The 17,176-nt window shown below is 36.5% G+C and overlaps 1 protein-coding gene across 1 annotated transcript in view; it reads right to left on the bottom strand.

Annotated features, from left to right (window-relative positions):
* The window catches only part of adgra2 (adhesion G protein-coupled receptor A2), a 99,642-nt gene that overhangs the window by 52,319 nt on the left and 30,147 nt on the right, over positions 1–17,176 (bottom strand). Inside the window, exon 2 of the mRNA XM_079827490.1 lies at positions 3,196–3,267. Coding sequence (XP_079683616.1) covers positions 3,196–3,267 — 72 coding nt within the window. The remainder of the gene's footprint in view (positions 1–3,195; positions 3,268–17,176) is intronic.

Genomic DNA, 17,176 nt, shown 5'->3' with positions numbered 1-17,176 from the left:
CAGAACACATTTCACACGGCAGGATTTTGAATCATTGACAGGTCCAGATATTTAGCATGCCAAATATCTCACGGCCGTCTGCGATTCATCTGCGATTCTCTCAGACTGCGTCTTTGATCATTCACACTGTGTGATTGTCACTCACGAGCACAAGCACCGATTTGACTATGATTTCGTCATTTGTCTGTGATTTCACAAAACCTGTCTGCGAGTGAAAATCGTGTGAACTCTGAATTAGGATGTCCCGGTTATTCATAAAAGACAACGGGCATCGGGACGGAAGAATCAACAGTTTTATCTCGTATAGTGGATGGAATCGATGCCATGTCTGGGCACTTCACAAAGTTCTGACAGAAAGACTAGTCCTCCGCTACGGGCTCTGTCACGTCTGTGACGTTGACCAATAGAAGCAGAAGCTCTTCCATACACAGCTTTCAAACATGGCATTGAGACAATGGTATTGGTGCTACTAATTGGAATTCTTTATTTTTGGGGGTTTTCTGACGACAAGCCAGTACAAAACAAGCCGCCTTAGTAGACAATGTTTGTATACGCCCTTGTTTCCGGAAGTCAGTCGCTAGTTCCGCCTTCTCGATGACATCATGTCGTTAAAGACACCAAACGATGATTGGTCAGGAAGCAACATGTAGTTTAACATGTTTCATGTCCACGACATGACAAGAATTTAGGAGTCAAAATCGCACAGTGACTATCATAACAGACAAAAATATTGTATAGTCAAAAATCAACATCAAATGACTAACCAATGATGCAGCAAAAATCCTGATGTATTAGAACTATAATTAAACTGAATTATATAAAGCACATCAGCAGGGGAAACAAGGAAAGACAGTGGGAGAAAATTGTGAAAAATGTGGCTCAAAAAAAGCAAAATACAATTGGTTTCGTTGAAGATTTCCTATAAAGTGAAAGGAAATGATGTGTTATAGAGGGTTAACATCTGTAGTTAAAACACCCCTACCCCCATCCTAACCCAGTTTAACTACAATCCCAGGTACGAGTGCCTGTTTGCGGGCACGGCTCCAGTTTCTCTGACCTTTGCCCCCCCACAGCTCCCCGGGGGTCTTGTCTGCACTTGCAAAAACAAGCAAATCAGATCCTTTTACCCCAAACAAAACACCTACATACAGAGAGCAGCCCTGTCTTACACACACATGGCTAATCACTGCACACGTGCACAAATGAACACGAGCACACGCACGTGCACACACTAATGACCTCATACACACACACTCTTATAATAAAAAACACAACATTTAGAATTATAAAACATGTTTTAGTCTACTAAAAATAATAATACAGTATTATGTTTTTTAGCCATTTAGCCTTGTGACCATTTTTATATAGGCAGGCTACACATGCATTTTTTCATTCCACTGTGCCGTTTCATTTGTTTTTCAATGTCAACATGCGCTACACGGATATTGTTGCACTCACAACTCACGTCTTTTGCAGAGTCTCGCGCTTGACACGGCATTCTGAAAACGGGGTCTCTAGCCCTTGAGATTTTTTATCATTCCACAGACCTCATGTTTTAAACAGTAAAAACGCATTCTGTGTGAAGCGGCCCATTAAGGGCTAAAAAACACTTTATTAGAAAATAATATAGCCTAGCTGTCAGTATCATACACCAATACTGCAGGTCAGTCAGCAACAGAACATATTTCTTCCTCCTTCAATCCCTGGCAGCCTCCTCTCCTCCTCCTCTATTATCTCTCCAGACTGAGCAGTTTTTCACAGAGTGATATATGGAGGTGTAATGAGACTCTTTCCTCTAGACTTCTGTGATAATCACACATACCGGCTCATCCTCCCTACTGTAGCATCACACTCACCGATAGCAGCAAACAGCTCTCTGGCAGCGTTAACTTCAATATTCAGTACGAAAATTAAAGGAACATTCTGGTTCAAATCAAAGTAAAAATGTTCTTGTTCTTTATATGTATGAGGGAATGTTCACCCAAAAATGAAAATGTTGTCATCTTGTACTTACCTTCATGTTGTTCCAAACCTGTATGAGTTTCTTTCTTATGTTGAACATGAAAGAATGTTGGTAACCAGACAGTTGACGGTAGCCATTGACTTCCGTAGTATTTTTTGGGGTGCCATCAACTGTCTGGTTACCAACATTCTTTAAAATATCTTCTTTTGTGTTCAACAGAATAGCGAAACTAATACAGGTTTGGAACAACTTGAGGGTAAGTAATGACAACATTTTCATTTCTGGGTGAACAATCCCTTTATATCCCCAAAATGTGAAGCCCAAAAAAGTGCATCCATGCATTAAAAAAGAAATCCATATGGCTCCGGGGGGTTAATAAAGGCCTTCTGAAGCGAATCGATGGGTTTGTGTAAGAAAAATATCCATATTTCAAACTTTATAAAGTAAAATATCTAGCTTCCGGCTGACCACGTTCTGTATTCAACTTCTGCAGAAAGTGTAACGCCTCTCGCAGTTCAAACTTTTATGCTACGTCCAACGTCATCGTCGCGTCGCTTTTTCCGAATAAGGAATACGGAAGGCAGTCAGCCGGAAGCTAGATATTTTACTTTAAAACTAATATTTTTGTATATGGATATTTTTCTTACAAAAACCCATCGATTCGTTTCAAAAGACCTTTATTAACCCCCCGGAGCCGTGTGGATTACTTTTATAGTGGATGGATGCAGTTTTTTGTGCTTCAAATTTTGGGCTGCCATTCACTGCCATTATAATGCTTGGAAGAGCCAGGACATTTTTTTAATATGACTCCGATTGTATTCGTCTGAAAGAAAAATGTCATACACACCTAGGATGGCTTGAGGGTGAGTGAATCATGGGGTAATTTTCATTTTTGGGTGAACTATCCCTTTAAGCAAAGAGGAAACAAACCCAGGCACTTCTGCTTCTGGAATTCTGTTCACACAGAATGTATGTTTTTGCATTCCACTGCATTTAAAAAAAATATTTAATAATAAAATAAAAAAATGACCAAATCCAAACTTCTATGTGTTTTTCTATGTTGTTACCTTATTTTGAATGTTATTGGTGATGTTACATATTATTTGTTGAGTAATTGGTTACTCATTTGAATGTTTTAGTACTCTAAAATGACTCAAAATGCCCATCCCTAGACAGCACACATGAAAGACGATGGAGTGATGAAGATGATGGCGAGAAAGAGATTTACTTACAGCTTCTCGAGGGAGTACAAGCCAGTGAAGGAGCCATTTTTCAGGACACGGATACGATTGTTGCTCAGATTTCTGTGAAGAAATGCAAAAGCAGAGATGAAATGAGTCATTGTGATGACAGTCACTAATCACACATTCACAGACAGAGATGTAAAATAAAATCCATCCATGCATCCAATGAAAACAGGCCTCACTCACACAATGTCATACACACACTTGCCAACACGCACGCTGAACCAAAACACACAAGCGCATGTCCAACACAAACACGCATATAACAGTAAACACCCTGACACAAACGTGCTTATATGGCTAGGCACCTCAGATAAATACACTCGCCAACTCTCACACATATTCTTAATTTGCTGCCTTCAAAGCCCATGACTGCAGCTTTAGATTCTGGTATATACACCAAAGAAAGATTGTAGAAGTAAAGAGACTTGCTACTGCCAATACATACACAGACACGCAGCTGTGAGCATGTAAGACCTACTGCTGCTGCACAAATAGCATATACTGTATGAAATTTACCATAGCAGATCTATACAGGTGAAGCTGGGGAAGGGGTCAAATTCCATTTACATGAACAAAGTCATCCTTTGTCAATTATAACTGTGGTAACTCTAAGTTTGTTTGCCACAACCAAGACTAATAAAGCACATGTAATACGCATCAATGTTTTGTGATGTTCAACTATGTAACAAGATTTTTTTCAACTTCGGAAGTTTTCAAAATTCTACACGTGTAATGGCGGGGATGTTGAAAATGATTTTAATACGCGAAACTGTTACCCAGTCATAGCAGTGAGTGTTTACTTCCAAGTCTTGAATGTGTCACGTCTATCAAAGCTAAGTGTTTGAAAGAGAGAGTTAAAAACAGGATAGAAAATGACCTATTACTTCTAAATTAGGATGTAAAAATCTTGATAATATTAGTGGACCACAGAGAACATTATAAAATTACAAAAAAAATCCAGATCATGACCCCATGACCCATGTTTTAATGCTTAGATGTTATGGCATATATTTTTGTAATGTAGATCTATTTATAATTTGTTGATACCTAATATTTGAATTAGTATTAATGTTGGGTGTAGAATTACGTTTATGTTTTTTACTTGTAAAAAAAAAAGAAGGTAATTGCGACTTTTTTCAGAATTGCGTGATATAAAGTGGCAATTGTGAGTTATAAAGTCAGAATTGCGAACACAATTCTGACTTTATATCTCGCAATTCTGTTTTTATATCACGCAATTCTGACTTTATATCACGCAATTCTGACTTTATATCACGCAATTCTGACTTTATAACTCGCAATTCTGACCTTATAACTCGCAATTCTGACTTTATATCTTACAATTCTGACTTTATATCACGCAATTCTGACTTTATATCACGCAATTCTGACTTTATATCTCGCAATTCTGAGAATTTTTAAATTCTTATCTAAAATTATATTTTAAAATGTTTTATTCTGTGGCGGAAAAAAACTTCCATAATATTGTCTGCGTACTTGGAATTGTGGTCTTTGCCGTTATTCTCAGCTGTAAATGCTCTTAATTAATTGTTATTACATTTGTTGATACTTTTGCATGTTTTGCAAGCGAGGTCGATGGATCGAATCATTGCTAATCCCCTCATCCTCGAAAACCATGAACAAGGAAAAAGAAAATACAACCCAGACTACAGTAGTTGTGTAGATACATACATTTTCCCAATCATAACCAATTGAATAAATAGAAAGTTCAAAAGAACAGCATTTATTTGAAATAAATATATTTTGTAACATTATAAATGTCTTTACTGTCACTTTTAATCAATCCGTCCTTGCTAAATAAAAGTGTTGTTTAACAAAAAATCATAAGGACCCCAAACCTTTAAATGGTAGAGAACTGTATCTAGTCACATTGTTTTAACTCTTTCCCCGCCAGTTTAGTCAAAAAGCTAGTCAAAAAGAAAATGTGTCATAGCGCCCCCTACCAAGTAACAGAGGAAACAGAGGAAATTTTTGTCAATGGCTGGCTCATAAATTATAGAAATTTACGTCAATGGCGGCGAATGAGTTAAGAGAGTTTATGTCACAGGTGCACAGAGAAAAATGTGCCCATAGTTGAAAAAAACCCTAATATTATAATAATTAATATGCTGCCCAAACACAAGTTATGCGACCCAACAGCAATGAAGACAACGGCATCAACTTCAGCCATCAGACCAGGCTGTTTCCAATTAATCTTCACAGCTTAATGGAGGGATGGAAAGGGCGAGGGAATGAGGAAGAGGAGGGGGAGGAAGCCATAATCTTGATAATCACAGTGGATACATTTTTACATCAAAAGGAAGTCGAGGTCCACATCAAACGCATGCCCGGCTCTTTTCCATGACAATTATCCCTTTCGCCATTGGCTAATGGGCCTGAGACCAGAGAGAGTCTTATCAGAAGGAAGAGAGGAAAGAGAAGAGGAGGAGAGAGAGACGTTTGGATGCTGGTATGGGTAACGCTCAAGAGTAAAACAGGTTTAGATTAGGTTTGTGGCTGATATGAACAAACAAAAACACACAAATGCAAGTAAACTGATCCCCCCGTTGTGGTATATGTCAGATCTATTTCTGTCTGTCCTTAAATCATATACGGAAGCAATACATCAAACAGGCCATATATTACAGTCATTTTCCCACAGTTTAGGGGTTTAGGGTTCCCACTTTTTAGGCATTACATCAAGTTTTTATAAAATAGCAGCCACTGCAACATGATAAAAACATGTTCAATAAATGTTCAGTTGACAAATAACATGCAAATTCACTTTTTCAACATCAAAGATTTTAGGTTAAAATTTAGACATCAAGTTGGGTCCAAAAGTCAAAGAAGACAAAACTGGGATTCAACAAACAGCAATATAAATAATAAATATACCCCCGGTTTCACAGACAAAGCTTAAGCCTAGTCCCAGACTAAAATGCATGTTTGAGCTGTTTTAACTGAAAGCAACTTGCACTGATATGTCTTAAAATATGTCAGTGCTACTGTTTTGTTTCAAGATACACACCAGTTATTTTTTCTAAGGCATGTTTATCAAAGCTACTTAAATGTCCTAATTGAACTAAGGCCTAATAACATGGGCCATAATTTCTTTTCGAGCCCATGTGAAAAAAAAGGACAAAGAGACGTCAGCGGAAAAGGAAAATAATTTCACAGGAAAGCAGGCTTTTATGTTTTGATCAAAGATTGTGAAGACTAACATTTATTTTCTTTGGAGCAGCATAGACTGATGGACAAGGAATGCGCATTAAAGTTGCGCTGACTTGACAGATCAGCAGGAGGAAAAGTGAGGAAGGTCCAGTTATGAATTTTTGATTAAACATTACAAGGTCAAAATATCTTGAAAACATATGAACGGATGACTTGTTCACAATAAGATCTATAACAAAAATAGATGGTGTGAATCATTTTTATTTCATGTTACATCAATGTAGATCAACTTACCTGTCCATTTTGTTGTCCTTGCAGTGTTCATTAGCCCATAGTTCATTAGTTCATACTGTTTATTGTTGCAAAATAATACAGCAACTTGTTCTAAGCCATTTTAAAATAGACAACATACCAACACATGCAATTGCGAGCTAAAGTCAGAGTTGCGAGATACAAACTACTCGACAAAACTGAACACGCTTTTAGTGTCACTTATTGGACATTTCACTTTGAAAGTGTAATGTAATCAGTAATAGTTTATAATAATTAATAATAATAAAAACAACGTTACAGTGACCCATACTTCAGGACTGCTATTCTGAGGAAAGAAAAATGGAAAGAATTACAACCAGAATAATTTTTGAACTAATTCCTTTGTTGTCACCTCAAGAAAGTGTTGGTCACATGTTCAGAAAATAAATTTAATAATAATTTTAAAAAATTGTTATACTCAAATAGTAAATCCTTACTATCTGTCATTTCCTTATATTTATGGACCATTGGATACCTGCCGTGATTTGCATTTCTTTAAAGGTTTTTTTTTTTACAAGATGTAATATAAGTCTCGGGTGTCCCCAGAGGGTGTCTGTGAAGTATCAGCTCAAAATACCCCACAAATTATTTATTGTAGGATGTTTTAAAAGTCCCTATTTGAGTGTGAGCAAAAAACACGCTATTTTTGTGTATGTCTCTTTAAATGCAAATGAACTGCTGCTCCCTGCCCCCTTTTCAGAAGTGGGCAGAGCCTTGCCAGCTTATGCTTACTACAGCAACAACATCAACTTTTTGTCCAACTTCATATTCAGAACATGTAAGTACTGCACATTATATTTTGTGAATGTATACAAATCGCCTTTGTGAAAGGTTATAAAGTGCGGAAATTAGCAAGAAGCAATGTAATATCATTTTGCAGAAATGTCGCCACATGCACCTTTTTCCAATGAGCCTGGGTTGCAACATACACACTTGTATATCTGTCTATATGATAATTAAAGATAATTAAATATTATTCCCTTTGTGATATGAATCACACTCACTTTCAACATCATGACCATAACAGATGCAGGGCCTATCTAACAGTCTAAAAGAGAGTTCATGTTGTACAGTCTACTTTTACCCAAGATGTCATGGGGTCATATCATATAATCTGAAATGCAACAAAAGGACTTTTAAACGTGCATAGTGTACACCTGGCTTTATCCAATCAGATTTTAAAGTTGTAATTATCCATTGTATAACTGCATATCATTACTGAAACTTTCTAAAGTGTGCATTTGTGACTCATGTTCCTCTTCCGTCTGTCCTCAATGTGTCACAGCCTAATAGAGCGTAATTGGCTCTATATTCTCTTATCGTCAGGAAGTGTGTTACCAATCAGGACTTAAGAATGTGTTTGCAGTATGTGAGTGTGTGTCTGCTTCCATTTGCAAACCAGCAGCTGGTTCATCTTATTTCCTGCCTTGTCACAAACGTTAATGAGCAGATTTAGTTAAAACAGCATTTGAGGCAGCCACTTATTTTGTGCAAACACACCTTTTATGTAAAATCTAGTATAGAATGGCATTAGTGTAACCCCTCAGTTTCTATTTGCTCCGAGCGGGATTCGAACTGATGTTTCCGGCATAGGAGGCGGGCACTCTAAGAAAGACGCTAAAGACTGCATAATCTAGCATCAGTCGCTAGTGCGCCTCTTGAGGGCAGGAAAGTGAGGTTTACTTGCACAGCCCTTACTAGCTGTCCTCCGTTACACTCACCCCTCTAAACCTCACTCCCATCCGGGTCACAGCACCAATGTAACCCCTCCGGTTCTATTTGCACCGCTCCGAGCGGGATTGGCTTTTCTGGAATGGGAGGCGGGCACGCTAACAGGTACGCTAAAACATCAGTCGCTAGTCATGGGTTTGATTGTAAGGGAATATGTAAATATGTATACCTTGAATACAAATAAGTCAGTTAAGATAAAAGCATCTGCCAGGTGTGGGTCTTTGTAAGAAAAATATCCATACTTAAAACTTTATAAGTAAAATATGTAGCATCCGCCAGACTGCCTTCTGTATTTAACTTATGATAAAAGCTTAACTGGCGTCGGATGTAACTGCGAGAGGCATTACATTTTTATTTTAAAGTTAACTAATCCTTTAAGTGTAAAATCAGCACTTCTGTGACATACAATTTGTCTCAACTATGCCCAGATAAAACTGATCTCAATTCAATCAAAATACTTGCCATTTCTCTCAGTGTTGGAGTAGTTATTACATTTGTCCCTTTTGTAGAGCAGTCCAGATTGTGCTTTGTTCACAAAAAGCACTATTTACTACGTAGCATTGCGCTATTATCCAAAACCTATCAACAGATTTTGACAGCTGTTTTTTATAAGACTCATGCTAACGCTAGCAACCACGCTAATGACTTCCCGCATAGGCGCACATGTGTGGACAAACACACAGCTAAACTACATCCTGCCATCTAATTAAAGAAAATTAAAGAGGACATTTCAGAACCAACACAAGTGCCCTAAAAGTGAGTCTCTGTGTTTTGGCTCAAAATGAATGAAAATGACATCTTGCCTTTGTCAGGTCATTACTAAGGGTGACTACTCCAAACCGCTAACCGACTGCAGTCATCCTACTGTTGCAGGATGTAGGGAGGATCAGGACACTTAGTACTGGGACAAGGCCAGCCCAACAGATCTTCAAATAGCTCTTTGACCCTGATCTACCCCGCCTGATGCTCTGGTCGGGCACACGAACCGTCAGCTAACTCAAGCCAGACACAAGATAAAAGCTGAAAACCAGACAGATCTACTGCATAATTTAATACAGAGAGACTGAGAGATATCACTGGCAAAAACACAAACGGTTAATTGGACCCAGAGACTATAGAGCTATAGATAGTAATGAGTATTTCTTCAGTCAGAAACCGTTTAGAAAGTGAGCGTGTGGAGGTTATGTGTCACGTAAGGTCTTGGGTTGCTATAAGTGGCTTGCGTGAGTGTGTCTGTATATGTTGGAGTATCATTATACGATACATACAGTACAGTACATGACTACTTTCTACATGTAGTCATACAAAACTTTCATCATATGAAGCCATGTTCCAAAATCTGGAATTTATAGAAGCTGTTTCTGTCTCAAAGTAATACAAATGTAATAGTGAGGTAAAGTTTAAAACAAGATTACAAAAAAAAAGTCAAAATGCAAAATATAGTGCGATATAAAGTCCTAATTGTGAAACACATTAGGGGCTTTCGCACCGGAGGAACCTTACCATAGTTCCAAGAACTATTGGAACCGCAGGAACTAGGAACGATTTTAGTTCTAGGAACTACTTTTCGGGGAACTAATTTGCCTCCTACTTCAAAGTAGGGTCTAACCCAGCACAACAGGAACTACCAGTGACGCAAGTGTACGTTAATTTGCTGAACGCATGCAAAACACAAGTACCCACCATTTAAAAAAAAAAAAAGAAGCTGTCTACACACACAGATTATACCCTATATATTTACTCCAGAAACTAACTCCACGAACATGGAAAACAGTGATAGATGGACCTCTCAACCGTTACGCTAAAGAGAAAATCCAACACAACATAGTCACAACCTTGAGCTATAAATTCGCAATAGTAAAATAGGAAGTCATAAGGCATCTTTAGTTAAGGCTGCTCTGTGACTGCTCAAATTCAGTGTAAAGATGCAATGCCGCATAAAAGCCAGACTTAATTATGCCTGCTCTGACCTACCTCAGGCCCTACTGTAGAATCAAAGCATATAGGGCTGAAACAAACAATTATTTTGGTAGTTAATATGTCGATTGTTTTTCGATTGATTGATTAATCGAATGAAAAATCGATGATAATACATTTAAAAAAAAAAAAATTCATTTTAATCCATTATTTTAAACTATTTTATTCCACATCCTGCCCAATGCTGTCCTCCAAACAATGTGTAATATTAAGCATATGCAAACAAATATAGTGAATGTATCTATGTAGGATAGGCTATGCTGTACAAGCAAAAAGAGGATTGAAATATTACATTCTAAATCTTAAAAACAACTGATTGCTTACTGTTTTAAAGAAGAAATTAAAACGACTAAATAAAAAATGGTAATAAACAACAACAAAAGCACAAAATGTTAATTTCTACAAGGTATGAAGATCACAACATTCACTTGTCTGAGCATAGTAATTATATTATATTAATGGATATTTATGAGAGCAGTAACAGTAAAGGTAAATGAAGTAAAAAACAGTAAAATATGAAGTCATACTGTGAGTTATAATGTCACAATTGTAAGATATAAAGTCACGATAAAGCAGGGAATGAATGCATGAACATAGAAAAAAGTATAAGCCTACCTTGAATGCAAATAAGCCATTTTAGAAAAAAAAACATCTGCCAGGTGAGTAATGTATAAATTCACTATACTGTGCAAAGACAAAACGCAATATACCAACTGTGCCTTTACTGTTACTGCTCTCATAAATATAATAACTTCTGTTAAATGTATATTTTTAAACCTACAGCAAAATTTTACAAAATGTGTACTTTAGTCAGAATTTTTGTTCTACTGCGCTACGTCTGTTTTGAAGGGCAACATCACCCACCGACGCTCATTCACTGAAGTACAGTACGTGACGTTACAAGTAAGTAACAAGTAACAAGACGCTTATTGTCAGAATATGTTAAATGGAAATACTCGCAGGACTTTCTAACATTTACAGATAAGGATATACCCACAGTCAACAGTCCGAAACAAACATGTCAGTTTGTCCCTCGGATAGCTAAATGGCCTAAAGTTCTGCCACTCGTGCTTAGGAGACCTTGAAACTTTAGAACAACTTATTCTAGGACATCCTGAAAAATATCAGACGTCCTATAACTCAATTTTGTCCTAAAAGAGAAACACACACAGGTCAATTGCCACAATATAACCTCTTGAGAAAAAGAAGTACACTTTAACATACTTTTAAAAAGAGTATTATTACAGAAATAATTTGTTTTAAAAAGAATATACTTTAAGCCACAATATGTAATGTTTCGCCGCTAGAGGTCTCTTATTCAAAACAAAGGTGTAGCTTGATTTTGCGGAGCTTTTATTATGCCACAGACGACCGCTTCTGCTTCTCCTGGTCATGCATATGTGGGGTAACGCAGCGCAGTTTTATCATATTAGATACATTTGAGTGTGTTGAAAGTTATGTTATAATGCTACTCTGTGCGTTCGCTCTGCGGCTACTATGAGACACTTGTTGCACACTGCAGTAGCCTAAGCTAGATCAATATTAGGCATGGTGAAACATGCACTAAATCAAGAAAACTATATATTAAAGCGTCTTGGTGTTTCCATGGTTTCTACAAAATAAAAAATCAAGGGTAACGTGGGTATGATGTTATTAATAGAAATTAAATTCACTATACTGTGCAAAGACAAAACGCAATATACCAACTGTGCCTTTACTGTTACTGCTCTCATAAATATAATAACTTGTGTTAAATGTATATTTTTAAACCTACAGCAAAATTTAACAAAATGTGTATTTTAGTCAGAATTTTTGTTCTACTGCGCTCCGTCTGTTTTGAAGGGCAACATCACCCACCGACGCTCATTCACTGAAGTACAGTACGTAAGTAACAAGACGCTTATTGTCAGAATATGTTAAATGGAAATACTCGCAGGACTTTCTAACATTTACAGATAAGGATATACCCTTAAAATGTAAGTTATGCATTGAGGAAAACACGAGATGCATTAAACACCACACGCATCTGTCAAACCACGAGAGGGCAAGATGAGGTAAACGCTTATGCTTTTGTTTGAAAAGCTTATAAATATAAAGCATTCTCATGTTTCGGACACCGTGAATCATGTACCTTTCCCCCAGCAGCTCACTCTCTGTCCTCCACTATTTTCCATATGCGTTTTATCCTTAGAAATGGGTTATTCGTTATAAGCGACGTGACTGGTTGGTGGTTTCCCGGGCACAGTGTGTAGACGCGACTAATCGCGACTAATTATTTTATTATTGACAATAATCGATTTTATCGATTAGTTGTTTCAGCCCTCTAAGCAGCATTAAACAGTCTAAGACACTTAAATGCCACTTCAGAAATGCTTCTGTGCCACCTTTGCCGTGGAAATTTGGCGATATTGTGAGTTATAAATCCGCAATTTTGAGCTATACATTTGTAATTATAAAAATATGAAGTCATACTGTGAGTTATAATGTCACAATTGTAAGATATAAAGTCACGATAAAGCAGGGAATGAATGCATGAACATAGAAAAAAGTGTAAGCCTACCTTGAATGCAAATAAGCCATTTTAGAAAAAAAAACATCTGCCAGGTGAGTAATGTATAAATTCACTATACTGTGCAAAGACAAAATGCAATTACTACATATTTCATACATATTGTAAGCAATAATGTTGCAATTGAGAGATATAATGTCATGAGGGAAAAAAGCTGTAATTGTGAGAAATAATTAGAAATGTGGAAATGTTTTTTTTTACTTTGAGGCGGAAATCTAATATAAGGAAACAAACCGCATTGTTCTCAATAGAACAGCAAGCAGGGATCAGCACACACTGACACCCACATACGAAAATACACACACCGAAAAACATGCTGCGTACACACACGCACACAAGAACTTGAAGAGGTCCGCTCTGTAAACAAACTAAAACAGGCGGTGCTCCCGTTCAGCTAAACAGGAAGTGGAGAAAATGAGCTGTTTATACAGAGCTTGGCTGACTGAGGTCAGAGGTCAACCCCAGAGCGCTTCCTGCTCTGCTGCGTGATGGACAGGGCAGAGAGCAAGAGCAGGTGGACAACAGAATGAGAGGAAGAGATAAGAATGATATGACAAGAATAAGATAAAAGCAAGGAAAAGAGGGAAATGGAACAGGAATCCAGTTAGAGGATGAGAATTATATATTAAGCGAGCAATACAAAGAGAGAAATGAAGGTGGGACATTTGTCTTGCTACTTGAAATAAAAATGGACATATGATTTAGTTTAATGCTGCATTCATGTCATGTTGAAATAACGTAATTACAATGCTCAGATTTTTTCCCACTTCAATGTTGTGACCATGTAAAACAGCAAGAATAGTACTTATATACAGTACACCTATTTCATATTATCCTCATTTTATTCTTTTGTTATTGTTACCTAGTGCACGTTCTTTCTTTCCTTTAACATTTTACAAAAATAATTGATATGTTTAATGTCTAATTTAAGTATTTGAATGTCACCAGTAACAAGTGATTCAATTGATTCCATTATTGGCATCAAGATTTTTAAAATACAAATAAATAATTTCTGAATCTGAGGACACAAAGCAGCATAAATGTCCAATTGTTTTGTGCGATTTTTCAGTTTTCATATAACTTTTGGATGACTGTACCATTTCCTCCACACACACACATCCAAAAATGTTTTTAAATATTTGTATTATTTTTATTGGATCTCGGTGGCCACAGATCTCACTCCCTTATGGGAAAATAACCAAATAACAAACAATTGTGTGGTCATTGGAAGAAAGAAAAAAAAGCCATCCAGGTTTAGTTCAACATGAAGGTGAGTAAATTATGACAGAATTATAATTTTTGTGTAGAACTGCATCAAAAATTGTTGTGATTGAAGAGCAATGTGTTAAGTAGGAGCCAGTAAAAAGAGTAAGTTGACTATGTTGTTCCTTTTGAAAATAAAAATAAACGTATAAATGAAAGCATAAACAAAGAAAGGAATCATTAAAGTAAGTGAACAGGGGGAAAGAAATGTGACAAAAAACAGACAAACATTAATTGGTCCTTACCAGTAGCGGCTCTGTCCTTCGAACAGCAGACCTCAGTAAAACAGCTAAGCTACATAAACCAGACCTAAAGTCTAAAGCTTCTAAATTGAATCGTCAAGCTTAAAAACTAAATCAGCAGTGACATATAAGACATACACCATCAGTCATCTGAGCTCTGATACCATTCACAGTGCTTTAATTATTATAGTAATTACATCAGGGACAAAAGCGTCTTCATGCGTCCCTTCATACATTAGTAGAGGCCATGTGAGCCATGTCAAAACCATGGGATTTGAAAGACATGCTCAAATACATCGTATCCCAAAACGGCTGAAATATATCAATAACTCAAGATTACACCGTCCTGCTGAGGTGTGGCAGCACAATGTGTTGGACTCTGGCAAGGGCGAGTGTTTCCTCTGTGACACCAGCGGTTCTTAGTTCCTCCGCGTTCTTTGCCACTTGCTGGAGTGGTTTGGCTCAATTTGTCTCCTCAAACCGCAAGGCCTCTGAGACGAAACAACAGTCCATGTCTGTTTGTCCCTCGGATAGCTAAATGGCCTAAAGTTCTGCCACTTGTGCTTAGGAGACCTTGAAACTTTAGAACAACTTATTCTAGGACATCCTGAAAAATATCAGACGTCCTATAACTCAATTTCGTCCTAAAAGAGAAACACACAGGTCAATTGCCGCAATATAACCTCTTGAGAAAAAGAAGTACACTTTAACATACTTTTAAAAAGAGTATTATTACGGAAATAATTTGTTTTAAAAAGAATATACTTTAAGCCACAATATGTAATGTTTCGCCGCTAGAGGTCTCTAATTCAAAACAAAGGTGTAGCTTGATTTTGCGGAGCTTTTATTATGCCACAGACGACCGCTTCTGCTTCTCCTGGTCATGCATATGTGGGGTAACGCAGCGCAGTTTTATCATATTAGATACATTTGAGTGTGTTGAAAATTATGTTATAATGCTACTCTGTGCGTTCGCTCTGCGGCTACTATGAGACACTTGTTGCACACTGCAGTAAGCTAGATCAATATTAGGCATGGTGAAACATGCACTAAATCAAGAAAACTATATATTAAAGCATCTTGGTGTTTCCATGGTTTCTACAAAATAAAAAATCGAGGGTAACGTGGGTATGATGTTATTGATAGGTGACGCATGGACGCAGTCCGTGTCCTGGTTAAAATTGCTTATTTCTCTAGATTTAAACATTTTAGGAAACATTTGAGATAATGTAAGCACACAAGTCAACAAATTATATAAGAAATATTTTAATCCAAAAATCTTACATATTGTGCCTTTAAGTGCTGTCATGTTTCGGACACTTCATTGCATGTTTTTTGCAATTGTAATGTTAATGTAATAATTAATATTAAATGCAATTAGTTGAAATTCTGAGTGATTTTTTGACCCATGTAAGTTGGATTTAAGTGTAATCTTTATATGTTGACTCAAGGTGTGACTTAATTACATCTTTATATGTAATTTCATAATTATTTCTATTGTCTTTAAAATATGGTTAAAGTGTACTGCTGAATGTACTGGCAAGCATTTATGGTAAACTAGTTTATAGTTTATAAATTAAGTATAAACTAGGTATACTTTAATGCCATTTCATTATTCTTATATATATATTTGTAATTACACATTTGTTATGATGAATTTGTCATTTAGTACTTTTAAAATATATTAACTTTAAATGTATTTTAAATAACACATTACAGTTCAAATTATAATCATTTCACGTGCATTAGTATGTTAGATAAAACATCAAAATGTGTATTTCTTTAATGCACGACAAAAGATTATTAAAACATAATTTGTAAAAAACTTTAAAAACAAGAAATAAAGAAAATGTGTGATGATAAACACCTTTTTATTTTTGACATTATTACAAAGTGCACTTAAGTGTATTCAGAAACAAGTACACTTGAGTGGCCTAATATTATATTATCTGAAAGTATAGTTTTATAAAAAGAAAAATATATACTTTTAAATATTTGAAATACACTACAATGGCACATTAAAAACATTTCAGCACCTTTTATTTTTTACAAGGGACCCAGAATCTTCTCTCTTTCGTCCTTATGAAAAGATACAACATAATTCATCAAGATTTTTTCCCAACATACAACCATTAAGGACATTAGCAGCAAACCCAACATTCGTCATGCCTTTATTAGTTTACGCGTGCATTCAACTGAGGTCTTTGTGATTCTCAGTACAGGAGTTGTCTGACGGTACTTCAGCGTCATTCAGAGACCATCTCATAATATGACTTCATTTTCTCTCCTTCTGGAGCCAAACAGAAGAACCGCAGACTGGATGGGAGTCACACAGTGGGATTTAAATTTCATAATACTGCGCAGAGTTTAGCCAACAAGCTCCCATTAAAGACCTCCACTTTGCCCAAGACGCCTACAGCACATTTCTAACTGCTGCCTATTGACCTTAGAGGAGACGCCATGTTTAATTTGACACAAATGTTGGATTTTTTGGTTACACTTTATTTTGAGTTGTCCTTGTTACAGTGTAATTATACATTTAAGTACTGAGTATAATATTAATTAACATCAAGTACTTACTATAGGGCTAGGGTTTGGATTAAGTTTGGTTTATTGTTAGTTGCATATAGTTATGCATCATTTATAGTTATTACTATAGTAACTATGTAACATTTGTAACAAGCACTGTAAAATAAAGTGT

Source organism: Gobio gobio (genome assembly GCF_949357685.1).
Source record: "Gobio gobio genome assembly, chromosome: 10".
Taxonomy (NCBI): Eukaryota; Metazoa; Chordata; class Actinopteri; order Cypriniformes; family Gobionidae; genus Gobio; species Gobio gobio.
The sequence above is the reverse complement of the archived record's forward strand: the minus strand, read 5'-3'. Positions and strand labels throughout refer to the sequence as shown.